The 18,203-nt window shown below is 38.8% G+C and overlaps 1 protein-coding gene across 5 annotated transcripts in view; it reads right to left on the reverse strand.

The window, feature by feature from the left end:
• The window catches only part of FER (FER tyrosine kinase), a 284,636-nt gene that overhangs the window by 151,977 nt on the left and 114,456 nt on the right, over positions 1–18,203 (reverse strand). The window contains exon 12 of one of the 5 annotated variants that reach the window (XM_043975823.1): positions 12,737–12,866. The exons of the other annotated variants lie outside the window; for them this stretch is intronic. Within the exon in view, the coding sequence (XP_043831758.1) occupies positions 12,807–12,866 (60 nt within the window). The 3' untranslated portion in view covers positions 12,737–12,806. Of the gene's footprint in view, positions 1–12,736; positions 12,867–18,203 lie in introns of those variants that run through there. 5 annotated transcript variants of the gene reach the window in all.

The raw sequence follows: 18,203 nt of genomic DNA on the forward strand, positions 1-18,203 counted from the left end.
ATTTTCATTTTGGAGACTGAAATTTATTAACTGAAGTAATTCATTTGGGGGTTAAGAGTGAGAGGAGGGGAGACCTTATGGTTGTAAGGAATACCATTAGGAAAGAGAGCATTGAGTAGAAGTTATAGAAAGGCAAATTTAGGCTTGGTATCTAAATGAAAAGAAAGAAAAAGGAAAGGAAGACTAGTAAATGGAACATAGAAGTGCAGGTCTTGTCCCATGTTTAAATGTCCCTAGTTCAGCAGATCTCTGCAAAGATGACAAAACTAAATTAACGATATTACATAAAGCCAAACAACTGCGGAGATGCAGGGCCTTCTTAAATTCTTTATTCTGACAATATTTTGAGAAAAATAAACTATTCCAAAAGAAATGGAAAATTAGAGCTATGTTTCATAAAAGGAATGTAGTAGATTGTTTTTCTAACTTTTCAAGAATAATTTGTATAGTGTTGGTACTAATTTTCTTTTAAAAGTGAGAGAGACTACCCTTGTGAATCTGTCATGACCCCGAGGCTCTGTTCTTTGGTAATTCTTATCATCTGGCTCTACCTTTTTTTATTACCATGTTGTCTTCTGTATTTAGGTATTTTATAATTTGAAGGCTTTCTGGAGGAGCAGTAGAGCATTTTAGTAATGTAAAAAAAGAACAATAAAAATTTATTTTAAAAGAAACAAATGGAAAAAATTTTCCTCTATTACACAGTCCCACAAATCTTATTGTCCATTATTATGTTCTCTAGAAATCAAACCACCTGCTGAGGTATTAGTGATGCCCTAAATTGATAGTTTGCTCTTTCTGTCATGGAGTGAATTTCAAGGTTTTCTATTTATCTAAATGTTTAGAATATTTCATAAAGAAACAAATTATACTGAAAAAATAGTTATCAAAATATTTTAATAACAAGTTCAAAGACCGCAAGTTAAGAACCATACTGAGAAAAAGTATGGTATTATAAATAGAGCACTAGTATGAGACCAAATTTCAAATCTTACCTTGTAGTAGCTGGTCATCCTAAAACAAGTTACTTAATGCCTCATTCAACTTCCAAGGACAACCAAGCATTGAAAGAGATGTGTTTATATTATTGGAAGGGGTTCTCAATGGAAAAAAATCATGGAACCTATATTTGTGTAGATTTCAGGATGCCAAAAAATATACATATTTTAGGAGGATGGGACTGTAAGGTACTATTAAGGGGTACCCTGAACTTATATTTTTGAGTTGCCACATTTTCCAAAAATGCTGGACCCAGAGCATGTAGGAGGTCCTGAATATGTCAAGGACAAAGTCCCCACCAACACCACCAACACCCTGAGCTCAGATAATTTGTTGTTTGCACACCAAACTGTATTCCCTTTGTGTCCTTGGGAGGCAAGGCAGGAGCCAGCCGGTCTGTGCAAGGTTGGGAGAAATGCTTGTGCAGCTGGGGTCCTTTACAGGTAAGAGGACCTTCCCATCTTCATAATCTAGAGGTTTCCAGGGAAAAAGAATATGGCTTATCCCATCATCCTTGCTTCTCCTCTTCAGAAAGGGTTTTGTCCTTTTTCTCCACTTTTACTACACCTTTCCCCTCCCATGCCATCCCCCTTCCTTCCTCCTCCTCTTTCTGTCATACTGTCATAAATATACAAACTTCTTATAAGGACTGAGAACTGTTTGGGTTCCATATACATGTTCATTTCTCTTATAATAAATGTGGTTTTCATATAAGTCTTGTGACGTTATGATTGGATGCTGACAGGATTTTAGCATTGGAACAGCCTTTCAGAGATTATTTACGTCCAATTCTCTCATTTTACATTTGAAGAATATTTGTAAATAAAATGTGTGTGCACATGCCTGTGTGTGTGCATGTGTGCCTGCATGTGTATGTGTGTGTGTCTCACAGATCAAACTATCCGAGATGGTGAAATAGAAGAAAGTAATGAAACTCAGCTCCCTGGAGAATCCTCAGACCATACGTACATGGAAATCTAAGAAGAAATCAAAGTGGGTCATTTTTCCAGCACAGGGTCATCACAAATTCGACCCAAAGGCAAAGGGCAAGAAGTGTGTAATGGGAGTGGATCCAGATCCCAGAGTCACTGTGAAACAGAACAGGGCTGCCTGCAAGGGGCAGACTGAGCAACCAACTCTCATGCACAGAGACCTCAGTGCTGTCACTAACCCAAGAGATCAGAATCTTAGAAGCAGATCACTGTAGGAAAGAAAGAACATGGCACAGTCCTTCTAATTCAGGAGAGGATATCTCTGAGCTAGACTTCAAGGGCAGAATGTTGCCATAGAGCTACAGCTGTAACCCACTAGGACACTAGATAAAACCAAAAAGGGAAGGGCAGAATCAGAAGGGAAAGAAATGAGCTATGTGTCGGGTACTATGCTAAACGCTTGACAATTATTATCTCATGTGATCTTCACAATCCTGCAAGGTAGGTGCAGTTATTATCCTCATTTTACAGTGAGGAAACTGAGGCAGAAAGAGGTTAAGTAACTTGCCCATGGTGACAAAGCTAGTAGATGTCTGAAGCCATATTTGAACTCGGGTCTTCCTGACTCCAGGCCCAGTGCTCTATCCACTGAGCCATTTAGCTGCCTTAAATACAATCAGTTCTCATTATACACAGTAGTTATGTTCTATAAAGTCAGTGTGAATGCTGAATTAGTGAATATTCAACCATTGCTCCTAGGGGAAATACAGGGTTAGGTTCCTACGAGCCTCTGGTCACAAAATTTTCATCCACCAATAATACAAAACCTTGTTTCATGTGTGTTTCTAAGATACCTTTCTGTCAATGTTGAATATTTGTGGTTGTTATCCTTTGTTCTTGAAGCCATATGGAGGAGTTTTGAATGCTGTGGATAAGTTCACTTACCTTGGCAGTATACTTTCTAGTGATGTACACATAGATGTTGAGGCTAATGCACACAGAGTGAGAGCTAGCTCAGTGTTTGGGAAGCTCTGAAGGGAAGTGTGGGAGAGAAGAGGTATTAGGCTGTGTACCAAACTGAAGGTCTACAGAGCCATTGAGCTGACCTCATTGTTATACGCCTGTGAAAACCTGGATGGTCTAATAGCAATATGTTAGGAAACTGAATTGCTTCCATGTGAATTGTCTTGGGTAGATTCTGAAGATCATCTGGCAAGATAAGAAAAGGCAATTCCAATTCCAATGGGCTGACCATGTTGCTTGAATGTCAAATGTATGTTTGCTTCAAAGACTATTTTATGCAGAACTCACACAAGGCAACCTCACACAGAAGTAAAAAGAAGCAATACAAGGACAGTCTCAAGATCTCTCTGAAGAACTTTGGAATCCAACAACAACAACAACAAAAAGAATTTTGGAATCAAGTGTGAAACAACTGGGAGACACTGGCATAGGACCGCCTATCATGGTGTGTGCACATTAAAGAAGGCACTCTGTTCTATGAGCAAAGCAGAATTGCAGAAGCTCAAAAGAAATGTGAGATGCATAAATTTAGAGACACCTCCATTCCAAATGTTCATAGAGACTACTTGTACCTGTCCTGTGATAGACTTCCAACCTCTTGTTGGTATGATCAACCTCAGTCAGACACATTGTACCTTGACCCTGACATAGTGATGTCATTTTGGTCCTATTTAATAAGCATGTAGGACAACAACTAACTCCATGCTACTATTATTGTACTACCTTAACTCTGTAACTCCATAATACACAGTCAACAGTTACATGAAAAAGTAGGGTTTTTTACATTGGTGAAACTGTAATCTATATTATGCAAATACTTTAAAGCCTCTGGCTTTAAATCATTCTAAGATCAGGCAACGTTGCTATTGTGCACCAATGCCACAAGACATTTTAAACTGGGAAACCACCAATAAAAAGCATAAAAATATTAATACATGGCACTAAAGAGACAGCAAAAAGGACATTTGTTTGAAGTATGAGGCATAGTGTCACCTTGTTTGACCTCAACAAGGACTGTGCACATAGATGTCATTCTGTGCCTATCCACAAATGACTAGAAAAGCACATCAAGTATTGATTTTCAACTTACAAATAAATTTTAGCAAGTAGGCTGATTCACAAATATTGAATCTATGAATAATGAGGATTCATTATGTTATTTAAGGTCAAAAGAGTTCAGTTAGAAGCCTTGTCCAGCTTTATGTTGGAACCAGCTTGAACTAGCTTGTGAGAATCAATTGTTAAAATTTCAATGTGAGGGGCAGGTAGGTGGTGCAGTGGATAGAGCACTGGCCCTGAAGTCAGGAGTGCCTGAGTTCAAATCCGGCCTCAGACACTTAACACGTACTAGCTGTGTGACCCTGGGCAAGTCACTTAACCCCAATTGCCTCGCTAAAAAAAAAGAAAAATTAAAATTTCAATGTGAGCATTTACACTTTGGAAATCTGTAAACTTTGCAAATCATGTTTTGAGTTATTGTTTTATTCCTTATCTAGACTTAATAAAGTGAAGTAGAAGATGTCAATAATAATAATGCAGATTAAATTAAAAGTGTGTCCTGAATTTTCAGAGAACCCACTGTTTAACAATTACCAGCACACCCTGGCTTAGTACTAAGTCAAGAAGTAAGAATATTAGAACAGGTAACCTCCCCACACACACTCCCCACCCCAAAAAAGATAAAAAGCTATCATGATGCCAGGGATGCCCTGGCAAGAAAAACACAATACTCAAAACCCAGATAAAGCAGTAGTAAGACCACAGATAATACTGGAAGTGAACACATTCTCTTTAAAAGTTCATATAGCCTGATGCAGACAGTCTCAATTCAGGAAAAGGGGTTGGAAAAAGGAGCCAACAAAGAAAAGCATCAACAATAAATACCAGGGACTCCCGAAATACAAACTCAAAAGAGAACTCCACATCATTTCCAAGCAAAGTAAAAAAGAAAAACACAGCTTGACTATAAAGTCAGTTATAATTTCAGGAATAAATGAAGCAAGTTTTAAAACATAAATTAAATAAGAGCTCTAGAGGAAAAAGTTGGAAAAGAAATGAGAGCTCAAGAGGAATAACTCAAAAGGAAAATTAACAGCTTAGAAAAAGAGGTGCAAAACAATACCCCCCCAAAAAAGGCTCTTTGTTAATTAAAATGGACCAAACAAACAAACAAAAAGACCAAAATTAAAATAAAGTCAAAAGAATGGGGGAAAAAAAACACAGAAAAAGCAAATCAACTGAAGTGAGAAACAGGTCAAGGAGGAAAAAAATAAATCTAATACACACGTATAACCTGCACTACCTGAATGAATGACAAAAACAAACCAAAAGAGTCTAGATACCACATTTCAAGAACTACTCCAGACCTATTAGAACCAGAGGGCAAAGTGAAAATAGGAAAAATTCACTGGTCACCTACTGGGGAAAAAAGCCCAATATGAAAACTCCTAGGGAGCCAAGATGGCAAAGGACAGGCAGTGACTCCTCAGAGTTCTCCCCCAAATCCCTTCAAATAATGCCATAAGACAATATCTTGAACAGCAGAACCCACAAAAGGATGGGGTGAGATTATTTTCCAACCAAAAACAGCTTAGAAGGTCAGCAGCAGGGGTCTGCTGTGCTGCGGTGGGAGTGGAACCCAACCCTGAGGTCAAGCCACCGACACAGATCTAGTCTCAGGTAGGCTGCACTAGAGAAAGAGACCTCTGGAGCCTCTGAATCGGCTGCAGCACTGGTGTCTTCTGGAGCTAAGTTTATCCTTTGGTGAGAGAGCTGAGTGGTTGTCTGGAGGGAGATTACAAGGGCCTCTTCTGGTGCTGCAGCAGAACTCAGTTGTTTTACCCCTGCTGGCAACCAGCTTTGAGTGGCAGTGCCCCAGGTGGGAGAGGGGCACAGGCTCACCAGAGCTATCAACCCAGCAAAACAAAAATTTTGTTTTCTGGTTGAAGAGAAAGTAGGCCTGGGGTTATTTTCCAACCAGAGCACAGGCCAGGCAAGTGCAGAATGTGCCTCTCCTTAAACTGTATCACCTGGGCAACCTGGAAGCAGTACCCCACTTTAAGAAGGAGTTAAAAGTCAAGTAAAAGACAGGAAAGATGAGAGAAAGATGCAGACCATAGAAAGTTTCTGTAGTGACATGGAAGATCGAGGCACACCTCAGAAGAGGATAGCAACGTCAGGGCTCCTACATCCAAAGCTTCCAAGAAAAAGATGAATTGGTCTCAGGCCATAGAGGTGCTTAAATAGGACTTTGAAGATAAAGTAAGAGAGGTAGAGGAAAACCCCTAGGAAAATCGTAGTCAAAATTTAGAGTTTCCAGTTTAAAAAAAAAAAAAAATCTACAAGCACCCAAAACTCAACTACCAAGGAAATATCATCAGAATCACAAAAGATTTAAGAACTTGAGATTGATATTCCAAAAGTCAAAAGATATAGGCTTGCAATCAAGAATAATTTACTCAGTACAACTGAATATATATTAATTGAAAAGGATTCTACAAGGGAAAAAATGATCTTTAATGAAATAGAAGCTTTCCAAGAATTCCTGATAAAAAGAGAGAAGCTAAATAGAAATTTTGAAATGCAAAAATAGGAAGAAAGAGAAACAAAGGTAAATCAGACAAATGGGAAGGGAGTGTATATGGATGAAGTTATTATTGTCAATTAAGGGAAAAAGATGCAAGTTTCCTCTCAGAATTTTAATGTTATTAAGGGTCAGTAAGATGATTAAATAAGACATATGACTTGGGAGTGATTTTATTATGTTTTCCTGAATACGCAATGAAGAAAAAGGAGCAAAAAGAATGTACTAGGGAAGAACAGAGGGGAAGGGTAACTTACCATATCCCATATTCAAGAAGCACAAAAAGATTACATAAACAAGTAGGAAGGAATATGAGGAACACAACTCACTTGAATATAATTTTCATCTGAAGTAATCACAGGAAGGCAGAATACATACACATACCTACACATATAAACATAAAAAGTTTGGTGTAGAAATACATTTGACTCAACAGGAAAACAAAGAGGAATAGGACAGGTAGAATAAAATAACGAAAGATTAATTCAGGGAGGGATTTTCGTTATAAGAAAAACAGACTCTGATCTCCGAGGAAGGATTGTGAAAGGCCTTGGGTGGGGCTAAAGTTAAAGAAAGGAGAAGTAAGAGGTTTGATTGGAGATCAACTAGAGTGAGGGTAAGAGAAGAGACACAGGAGAGTGGACCCAAACAGCATCATACATAAGCATGACTGCTGAGCATGCTGCTTCTCTCTATTCGGTCTCTTCTTTGTGAAGAGGGGGACAAAAGGAAAGGAGAGGGGGGCAGTTAGGTGGTGCAGTGGATAGAGCACCAGCCCTGGAGGCAGGAGGAACTGAGTTCAAATCCAGCCTCAGACACTTGACACTTACTAGCTGTGTGACTCTGGGCAAGTCACTTAACCCCAATTGCCTCACAAAAAAAAAAAAAAAAAAAAAAAGGAAAGGAGAGGAAAGAGTCTAATAGAATAGGATGAAGGGCAAATCCACAATTAATGATTACAACAGTTAATGAGAATAGAATAAATACAACAAAGGAGACTTTAAAGAATTAGTAAAGTCCTAAAATGAGTTAAACTGACAACAGAATGGATTATAAAGAAGATTTAAACAATATGTTTACAAAAAAAGACAACTAAAAAAGATGAATGCAGAATCAAAATAAGGTAGAGCTGGAGCAAAATCCATATAATCCTTACTCCCCTCAGCCTCACAGAATCCCTCCCTTCCTTCAAGACTCCACTCAAGTATCATATAATTAGAAACTGACATTCTCCTATCTGACCATAGGGTCCAATGATTCCATCTCTTCCCATAATCCACCGCTAATAAACGACCCCTTTGCCCCCATTCCCTCCACTTTTCAAATTTCTCTCAGGCTGTTTGCCCTCCTTTAACTTCACTTTCCTCCCTCTCCAATCCAACTGAAGAGTTAGTCATTTCAACTGTAGACCTACTGCTGTTCTTCTCTTGCCAAACCTTAGTGTTAGATTGTTTTCACCACATCCATCTTCTGTTTTGGAGGAAGATCCAGTTGTGCTACCTCAATACATTACAAATTTATGTCAACCAAATCCCAATGGACCATCACTACAGCAAGGCACTCCTTTTATTTTTCTCTAATTCATTCCCTATCTCACTGCCCCTCAGAAACCAGTCCAAACCTTCTGGTTCCTCTTTAAATTTCTCTCCCATCCTCCTTTCCTCTCTCTCTCAGCTGAGTACCATGCCTCTTATTTTACTGAGAAAATTGAGTGCATTCAACTTGAGTTTTTTTCCCTCCCATTTTCAACTCAAAATCACTTCACATCATCTCCAACTCTCTCTTTTCCCCAATCCCTAGAGGGCCCTTCTCCTTATCAAGGCCAAGCCTTTTACTTGTATATCTGATCCCATCTTGTCCCATGTTCTACAGGAAACTGCATCCTCAATCATCATGTTTCTCCCTCAAATATTCAGTCTCTATCTATAAATTTGTTCTTTCCTGACTGCCTTAAAACATGTGTATGTTGAAATTTTATCTTATGTTCCCCTAGACTACCCCATAAGTTAGTACAGAAAGTAAAATATATATGTATATGTGTGTATATATATTTATGATACATATACACACATACTATATACAAATGTACATATACACATATATGTGTGTGTGTGTGTATATGTAGCCAGTGTAAGGTAACAACAGAAAATAGGAATTAAGAGTATCATCCCTGGGCAGCTAGGTGGCACAGTGGATAGAGCACCAGCCCTGGATTCAGGAGGACCTGAGTTCAAATCCAACCTCAGACACTTTACATACTTACTAGCTGTGTGACCCTGGGCAAGTCACTTAACCCCAACTGCCTCACCAAAAAAAAAAAAAAAAAGAGTATCATCCCTTAAAAACTGTTCATAACAACTCTATTTCAAATTAATGAATAAATAATCTTTAGAAATAAGTTGCAGCATATATTTGCTTGATCATTCATTAATGGCATTATTTTCACTATTTCTATATCTAGTCTTAATTTTGTTTTTTAAAATGGTCAGTATGAAGTCACGGATGAGATCACAGATGCATTGCGGGGAAAAACATGAAAGAAAAAGAGCTGAAAAACTTAAGGATGGTGGATGCCTTAGCACAAGTACACATTTTAAATTTTATTAAAGAATTGAAAAGAACCAAAGGTAATTTTGTATTATGAAACAATGAGCTTGAGAATATGAAAAAAATATGAATAAAATTGCATGAAATAATGAAGAGTGAAATAAACAGAAACAAGAGAACATTATATACCGTAACAGCAATATTGTTTTAAGAAAAACTTCGAGTGACTAAGTCATTTTGAACATTATAAATGCCCAAGTTAACTACAAAAGACCTATAAGAAAAACACTATCTGCATCCAAAGAACTGATAAAGAAAAGCATGTATAGAATGATTTTACATATACACACATATTTGTGTCTAATGGTGGCCATCTCTAGAGTGAAGGGAGGGAGAAAAGGAAAAAAGGGGGGAAAAAATTACCTGATAACTTTATTATATATTTAAAAGGAATGGCAAGTTGTATATAACAGATTTGCAGTTCGTGTGGAATCATCTTTTCTTTCTATTCTACTATATTATAGAATGCTTTTTTATTTCTTATGTTCAGAATGAAATTAATAAAAATTTTAAAAACATATTAGGTAAAGTTCTATATCTCTGACTCTTGGCATTCATAAGAATTAAAGATTAAAAGGCTAACATTTATAAAAAGAATGGACAAACCACAAATTTAACAAACCACAAAAAAATTAAACAATACATGTTAAACATTAAACATTAAACACTGACATATAATGTCCATTAAGGCATATGAAAAAATATGGTGCCAAAATGTATATTATGAAATGATTATTACATATTAGGATATAATTCACTAATATTTTCAGTTCCTAATAAATTCTCTCAACTTTCAGAAACAGAAAAATAAGGAGGCAACATTAGTAGACCCCACAGGGAATCAAGCTCAGACCACCAGCCCTGACCAATTGTCTTGACCTGGTAAATGCTCTGGCAAATATAAGGAAATCGCTCCTTCCCATTCTGAAATTCCATGATTCCTCCTCCTCTCTCCATTCCCATCTGCTTGGACAGGAGCTCCCTCAGACTGAGGACACTGGCAAAAACTGCGGGACCCAAGGGTCACAACTGGTCAGTTTGGGTGGTGAAGCTGCAGCTCTTATGGGGGGTTAGGATGGGGGGTGGGAGGAGAGGGTCACCCCCATCACTCTCTCCTACAACACCCCCATTCCCACATCATCCCCTCCCCCTTATCACCGCCATCCCCCACTAACCCCCCAAACCCCCACTCCCGTCATCTCCCTGTCACCCCCCATCACTGGTGAATCACTTCCTGTCACCCCCGTACCCTGTTTGTGATGGGTGAGGCCTTCTCAGCTTCCTTCAGGATACAGCCTCTACATAAGATGGAGTTTCGTTCCAGGGACCGCCCGCACTTCACACACTTAGAGGAAGCTGCCATTTGGTCTGCTGCCCCCTGCAGGCCCAGGGTGGGGGCCGCTTACGGGCTCTGCCGCCCCCTGGGGACCAAGGGGGAAGATGTGGGGGCAGGGGAGGAGGAAGGGGGGAGGAGGGGGGCGGGCCTGCTGCTGAGGCTGCAGCCCAGGCCTCCCTAGCAGGCCCGGCCACGCTCTGTGGCTCCCGCATCTCATTAGATCTTCACTACACTCTTTGGGGGCAGATGCTAATATCCTCATCTTACTGATGAGGAAACTGAGACAAAAAGAGGTTAAATGATTTGCCCAGGGTCACACAGCTAGGAAGTATCTGAGGCCAAATATGAACTCGGTTCTCCTGACCCCCCTTCCTGGCTTCAAATCTGGCCTCAGACATTTCCTAGCTGTGTGACTCTGGGGAAGTCACTTCACCCTCTTTGCCTCAGTTTCCTCATCTATAAAATAAGCCAGAGAAGGAAATGGCAAAGCACTCCAGTGTCTCTGCCAAGAAAACTGCAAATGGGGTTGTAAAGAGTCAGGCACAACTGAAAATGACTGAACAGCAACACACCCCTGACTCCAGGGTGACCCTTTCTCCACAACATCACTTGGCTGTCCAGATTAGTGTTGTAGCCACACAAATGGAGAAAGAATATAGCACATGGGGAAGCTAGGTGGTGCAGTGGATAGAGTGCCAGCCCTGAATTCAGGAGGACCTGAGTTCAAATCCGGCCTCAGACCCTTGATACTTACTAGCTGTGTGACCCTGGGCAAGTCACTTAACCCCAATTGTCTCACCAAAAAAAAAAAAAAGAATATAGCACACATGAGAAATCGTGGAGTGGTAGAAGAAGCACAAAGTGGTGATCAATTAGAAGAAAAGCTGAAGGCAAATATTAGCTTGAAGATGCAACTGACTGGAAGGATGAAAAGGGACGGTGTAGGAGATAAATATAATGAACCCACTTAAGACACCTACAAGGACATCCCATCATAACTTGTCTCACTGGATATACTCTCCCTTCTGTACGCTATAACCAGGCAAACTGTCCTTTTCTTCCTCACACATAACACTCTTGTCTTTCATCTCTTCACTATTATAATGCACTCCTTGAAAAATGCAGTCCTTTCTTTAAAAAAAAAAAGCTAGCTCAAATTAATTTGCTTATTTATCATTAATTAATTTTATTTGTTTTTGAGGCAATTTGGGTTAAGTGACTTACCCAAGGGTCACACAACTGAGGGAGGATTTGAACTCAGGTCTTCCAGATTCCAAGGCTGGAGATCTATCCACTGATTCACCTAGCTGCCCCAAAATGCAGTTCTTTCAACTACTGTGCCCTCTCAAACTAACTTATATAAATTATAGTTATTTATTCTCTTATATTTATTCTGTAAATATACATGGAGGAAGTATACACACATATATACATACATACATACATACATACACACACACACACACACACACACACACACACACACACACACATATATATACATTGTGAAAATGGGTACTTTGATTTGTTTGAAACCTACTCCCCACCCCCCAATTATGCAGGTAACCAGAAGAACTGTCCTCACCAACAACTCTTTGCCCTTTGCTTGACTGAGAGTAAACCCAGCTGGAAGTGCAGGAAATCAGTAACTCTGAAGCCAATCAAAGACTTATCTGACTGCAGGATATGTGACTATGGATATGGACCTTATCTTCAGCTATTCCCCAACTTTGTAATAATCCTTTTTCTTTTTAAAGAGATCTCATCAAGACTTTGAACTGAAGTGACACCAAGAATGCCTTCTGATTTGTGCATGCAAGGCCACATCCTCTACCCTTGAAATTCTACACACACTCCCTCTTCCCTTTGGGAATGGGCCTTTCTAAACTGACCTTTCCTCCAAATTCCTTACCTGTCTGTTTAAACTGTATATTACATGGGGTCTTATTGGGAAATCGGTTGAATAGCACCCATAATTATGCTAAATTTTCTTCCCTGTTTCTTTTCATTTTTACAGGCATTATCTTTCTCTTGGTTTTCTTCCCTTTTAGGAAGAAAGGTATTTAAATTTCAATAACTGATCTTTGTGTTCTTTGGAGAAGTGGGCATTTTGTCCTATGATGTTCCCCTTTGGAGAAAGAGATCAAATTTTCATTAAGAATGTGTGTGTGTGTCTGTCTGTCTGTCTGTCTGTCTTGCAGTAAGGAACTAATATTCTTGACTGGCTGAGAAAAGGACAGTATAATTTTTAAATTTCTCTTACCTAGGCTAGACAGGCCCAATTCATTCAAACAATCCAGATGTGACACAGCCTCAAGGCTATTCCTTATCCTGGTTTCCCTCTTTTATATGTGCCTCTGTTTATCAATGTCCTTCCAGATGAGTTCTGGGGCAGGAAGAAAAGAATAGACTATCACCCCTTTATTCCTGGAAGCTATGCCTCTCTTGATGAAACTTAAGAGTGTACTGTATAAGGGGGCAGCTAGGTGGCACAGTGGATAAAGCACCGGCCCTGAATTCAGGAGTTCCTGAGTTCAAATCCGGCCTCAGACACTTGACACTTACTAGCTGTGTGACCCTGGGCAAGTCACTTAACCCCCATTGCCCTGCAAAACAAAGCAAAACAAAACAAAACAAAACAAAACAAACAAACAAAAAAGAGTGTACTGTATAGCAGGGTTGACATATTGCTCTTACAGTCCATTCAAACCTTCAAACCTTTATCAGACTAACCACTATATACCGCCTTAACATCATTAATTTGCATTTCTTCAAATTAAAACTCCTCTTCAACTTTTATGACCTCTCAGATAATTAAGATCTTTTTAAATTGATCCTTCTCATTCTTTATTATAAAGAAAAGTGAAGTATTAACCACCAACCTGAATATTTTGCTATACCCTCTCCTCTTAATCATTTACTTCATTTATCACTTAAAAAGAAAAATAAAACTAATCCTAGCACCAATCATTGAGGAATCTATGTTTATCCTGTTCTGTCCAAAGAAGTAACCATTTATACTTGATATTTGTGTAGAGATTTCTCTGGCCAAAATACAGGCCTAAAGTGCTCAGGCTTTGCTGCTGACAGATAGACATGAGGTTGTACAGTAGAGAAAGTGCAGTTATCAGGAAGACCTGAGTTCAAATTTCCACCACTTTACTGGCCTGTGGTCTTGGGTAAGACACTAAACTTCTGCCTAAATGAGTTTTTTCACTTAGAATAGCCAGTACCTCCCAGAATTGTTGTAAAGATAAAATAAGTCATTTGTAAAGTAATTTGAAATCCTCAAAGTACTATATAAATGTTTACTACTACTACTACTACTACTACTACTACTACTACTACTACTACTACTACTACTACTACTACTACTACTACTACTACTACTATTATATCCCAACTTTGGCTCAACTAAATAAAGGATGAGAAGAATAATTATTATGTGTGGGCACAAGCCAAAAGAGCAGTTTTTAGGAACTTTGTAAAGCTGATTCTGGCTCAACTTCCTTCCACAGCTTGTGTGGATATGGACTTACATTTGCTTCACAATTGTAAGAGTTTTAATGGGTCAGGAAACAAACTGTCAGGTAGGAGTTTGACTAAATGACATCTGATGTCCCTTCTAATCCTGAGACTGTTAACCTACAATATCTGCAATGGAATTTTATTCTGCTGTAAGAAATGACAAATGAACACTTTAGAGAAGCATGGAAAGATTCTGAGATTGTCAAAATCTTTAGTTGGAGTGTTATATATAACAGAAGGCTTTGATTATTATCTCAGACATAGGGTTTGAAAAGTAAAGCTCTAATGGTAGTCTATTGAGATTCTTCCTCACATTTATTATATGAGTGTGGTGCTGTCTGCTTTCCTTTATGAAGGAAAATCTCCAGCCATTATACCTTAGCAGACTGAATTTGAGATGGCCTGGCTGCCCTGGAGATATAAACAAAGAAGATAGTAACAAGGGGAACCCAAAAGAGTCACACTGAGAGCAGCAGAGCAATAGAGATTAGAGGGCAAGACTGTAAGAGTGCAAGAAAGTAGATGTTCCTGACCCAGTGAAAAGCAAGCCTAATGAGAACAGTGTGATGATTAAAAAGAGAAAACAGAAAACATCAGGTGTCCAACAGCACTAAAAGTATATTCTATTTTCTTCCTCCATGTGAGTTAGGCTAGGTTTTTTTGAAAAGTATTGAAACCATCCTTGACTGGCTCAGGAGAATGAAGATTTAAACTTTTTACATCACTTCTTGGTCACCTAAATACAAAACAACTGTAAGGATGTCTCTCTGATACTTGCCAGATCGCAATGGGCAACTCAGGCAGACAAGCTTTGCTCAGCTGAATAAGCAGCTTCAGCAGTCTTCAATGAATATCTTTGTTGGCATCCCTGTGATTTCAGTGAAGTGGGGGCAGTAGGCACAGTGGGCCTTGGAGTAGTGACCAGAAGGAGGAGACACAGACACAGGTCTAACCTGTTCAGGCCAGAGGAAGAGACTCTGGCAGCAGTGGCTCATTGTCAAAAGAACAGGCAATGACAGAAAGTAGGGTCGCTATGACCCACTGCATACTGTACTCCAGAAGTGATTAGCCCCTCTCTGTTGCTGACAGTACAACACGTAGGGATCACATACAACTGCTCCCTCAAGGAGGGCCTGAAGGACAAAGGGGTGAATTATTGGGGGTTTCCTTTCTGTCAACAAAGGGGAAGTGAAAAACCTACCTACCCCAACAGATGAAGTGAGGCAGTCCCTCTAAGAGGTCTCACAGGGTTAAGATTCTTTATCGCCGCCCCCAAGAAGGTCTGGGCTGAAGGGCCAAGGAACTTGAAGTAGGTGGTGATACAGAACAATTATCCTTGACTCATGAAGAGGATCAGTTACTATGCAGGAAGTGTCATCTTCTTTGGTCCTAGTGATGCTTCTGCATATGCTCACCTCTTTACATTGAGAGAGAGACTGAAAACTGCAAGAATTTGGCATTGTTAAGGGCTAAAATTCTAGCTAGTCTGTCTAAAATATCTAATGAGTGGTCACCAATAAATTATAAGCTTTAGCAAGAGTTACATTTTAAGCATTTATTAAGGAGAATAAGAATTTGGTAAAGAGAGAGAAAGGCCTAGATTCCTATCTATTAAAGGGAGAGCGCATTTCTAGCTCCCTTCTCCACCAGAGTCCTGATGAAAGAGAGCGACAGCGCCAGCCTTGCCCCCTCTTCCTCCCACAAGCAAATGTCACTTCCTGATGCCAAAGAGCCAGATGTCTTGCCCTCAGATGCCTTCTCCTCATAGCGGAGCTTTGCTATAGTTAGTCTCCAGCAGGTGGCGTCATTCCAACTGTTACATGACTAAGGGTGTTTACAAGTTATATCTAAGTTCTGACTTGTGTTCAGTTATCTAAGCTTATGATAAAAGGAAACTATCAATCAAATTAAGGACATCAGTAAGTGTTTTTTAGTTATTTACAAAATTTGGGAGATATACACACATCATTAGCTGTTATTTATCAAACCTGAGGGACACACATACATCATTAGTAGTTGTTTGCCAAATTTGGAACATACACACTGTTGTGAAACCATACTACACAAATCATTATCTTTTATCTAGAAAAACAACTTGCAAAGCAATTACTTAGTCACAAAATGGAGGCTTAAAACAAAACTGAGCTACTCATCCTAAACTAGCATACTTATTCCCACTTTAGGGCCAGGTTATGAAGGGCTTTCATTGTTTTTCTGACTCTTCATGATGCCATGAACCATAGCACGCCAATACTGGGCATGGGGTTTTCTTGGCAAAGATACTGAAAGAGTTTGCCATTTCCCTCTCCAATGGATTAAGGCAAAGAGAGGTTAAGTGATTTGCCCAAGATCACATAGCTAGTAGGTGTCTGAGGTCAGATTTGAATTCATATCTTCCTGACTTCAGGTCTACTACTCTATCTACAGAGCCATCTAGCTTTAATACCAATGGGTAAAGTATAGTTGATCTATTGAAAAGCAGGTTGTAAACTGGGTCCTTCATATATAAATGGCCAGACCAAACTCTTTTGAGTGTTTACAAATCTCTATGAAGTGTCTCTGCCATGTTTTGGGGCTTGACAGAATTAGTATAATGTCATTTTCAAATAGGAATTCTAAGAAATTCGCCATCCAGAGGAGAACTGAACTTGAACTGTGTGTAGGATCTCCTCTATCACAATGGTGAACACAAAAGCATGTATCTCCATGTTTTCTGCTTCATTTGATGTTTACAATCAGAGATTTGAAGAAGAGGTCTATTTCCGTTTTATATTTCTCAAAGAATCTTGAGTGGGAGGAACCTTGAAACAGAGCCTATAAAATAGTACTTTGCTGTCACAAACTAAATGCTTATTGATAAACAAAGTATAGTAAGCACAGTGATATCATATATTGACTAAATCTTTCCATTCATTGTGAAATATGTGGTCTACTGGGGAATATCATTTGTGAGAACCCACTTATTTCTGACTAACACTAAGACACCTTCAATTTCTGTAAAGATCATACTCCTAGTGTTTTTGTATAGCTTGGGAGCATAAAAATATAGGTCAGGAGTAAACTGATCTCTTGATAGTTATTTTGTAGTTATAAAATGTAAAGGCTTTCCCCCCATACTGTTAAATACTGTCCTTTCCTGTATATATCTTGTCCTTCAATGAATTCACAACTATGTCACCTCCAGCATGGATCTCTTCTACATGCACTTGATCCAGTCCAGGTGTTTTTTCTGTCTTTAGTATCTTTAGTGTCATCTCTACTTCCTCTGTAAGCATATCTACTAGTGCTATGTTAGCTAAGGCCCAAGTGTGACAATACCATTCATTGTCTTTGATGGAGAAAAGTGTTTGTTACACATACTTGTTACAAATCTTTTCCCTTTTTCTTCTGTTTGTGGTCTTCTTTCCATTTTCACTATTAAATGCCCTCAAACTGAATGCTAGAAATCTAGCCAAGTTTTCTTTAAACTGGTTTTACACTCCACTTCTTTGCACAGATATATCACATTAACACTGTTTATAATTATACACCATCCTTCCCATGTAACTGAATTATAAAGCCATGTAATTCAGCATTGCTAGTTCAGACCCTGTTTACATGCTAGTACATATGTATCTATTCTGTAAAACCATGAAGACTTACAACCATTCATTGTGTCCTGTGGCCTATTATATTCATGTCTTACAACATGTATTATAGATTTCTAATTTCTTTATTTTTGTACAAATTTTATTCTTTTAAAATTTAGTTTGTATAAGATAGCATTAATATCATGGAAAATACTTTTGGGGTTTTTTTTTTGGGTGGGGCAATGAGGGTTAAGTGACTTGTCCAGGGTCACACAGCTAGTAAGTATCAAGTGTCTGAAGCTGGATTTTTTAACTCAGATCCTCCTGAATCCAGGGCCAGTGTTTTATCCACTGCAACAACTAGCTGCCCCCAGAAAATACTTCTTAATACAGAGGGGAAATAATATAATGTTTCATTTTTGAGATTTAAACTAAAAACAGTCATGATACAAAATTAAACAAAGTTTTCTCTATCAACACTGACAATTTTTCATATCAATGAAGGAAATCTTCAATATCTTAAGCATTGTTACGAATAAAATGAAAAGTTTCTAATTGAAATCTCTCCCACTCCAGAACATCCTAAATACTGTTGCTAAAGTGATTTTCTTTTCTGTAAGCCAAGA

Source organism: Dromiciops gliroides, chromosome 1 (assembly GCF_019393635.1).
Source record: "Dromiciops gliroides isolate mDroGli1 chromosome 1, mDroGli1.pri, whole genome shotgun sequence".
Classification (NCBI taxonomy): Eukaryota; Metazoa; Chordata; class Mammalia; order Microbiotheria; family Microbiotheriidae; genus Dromiciops; species Dromiciops gliroides.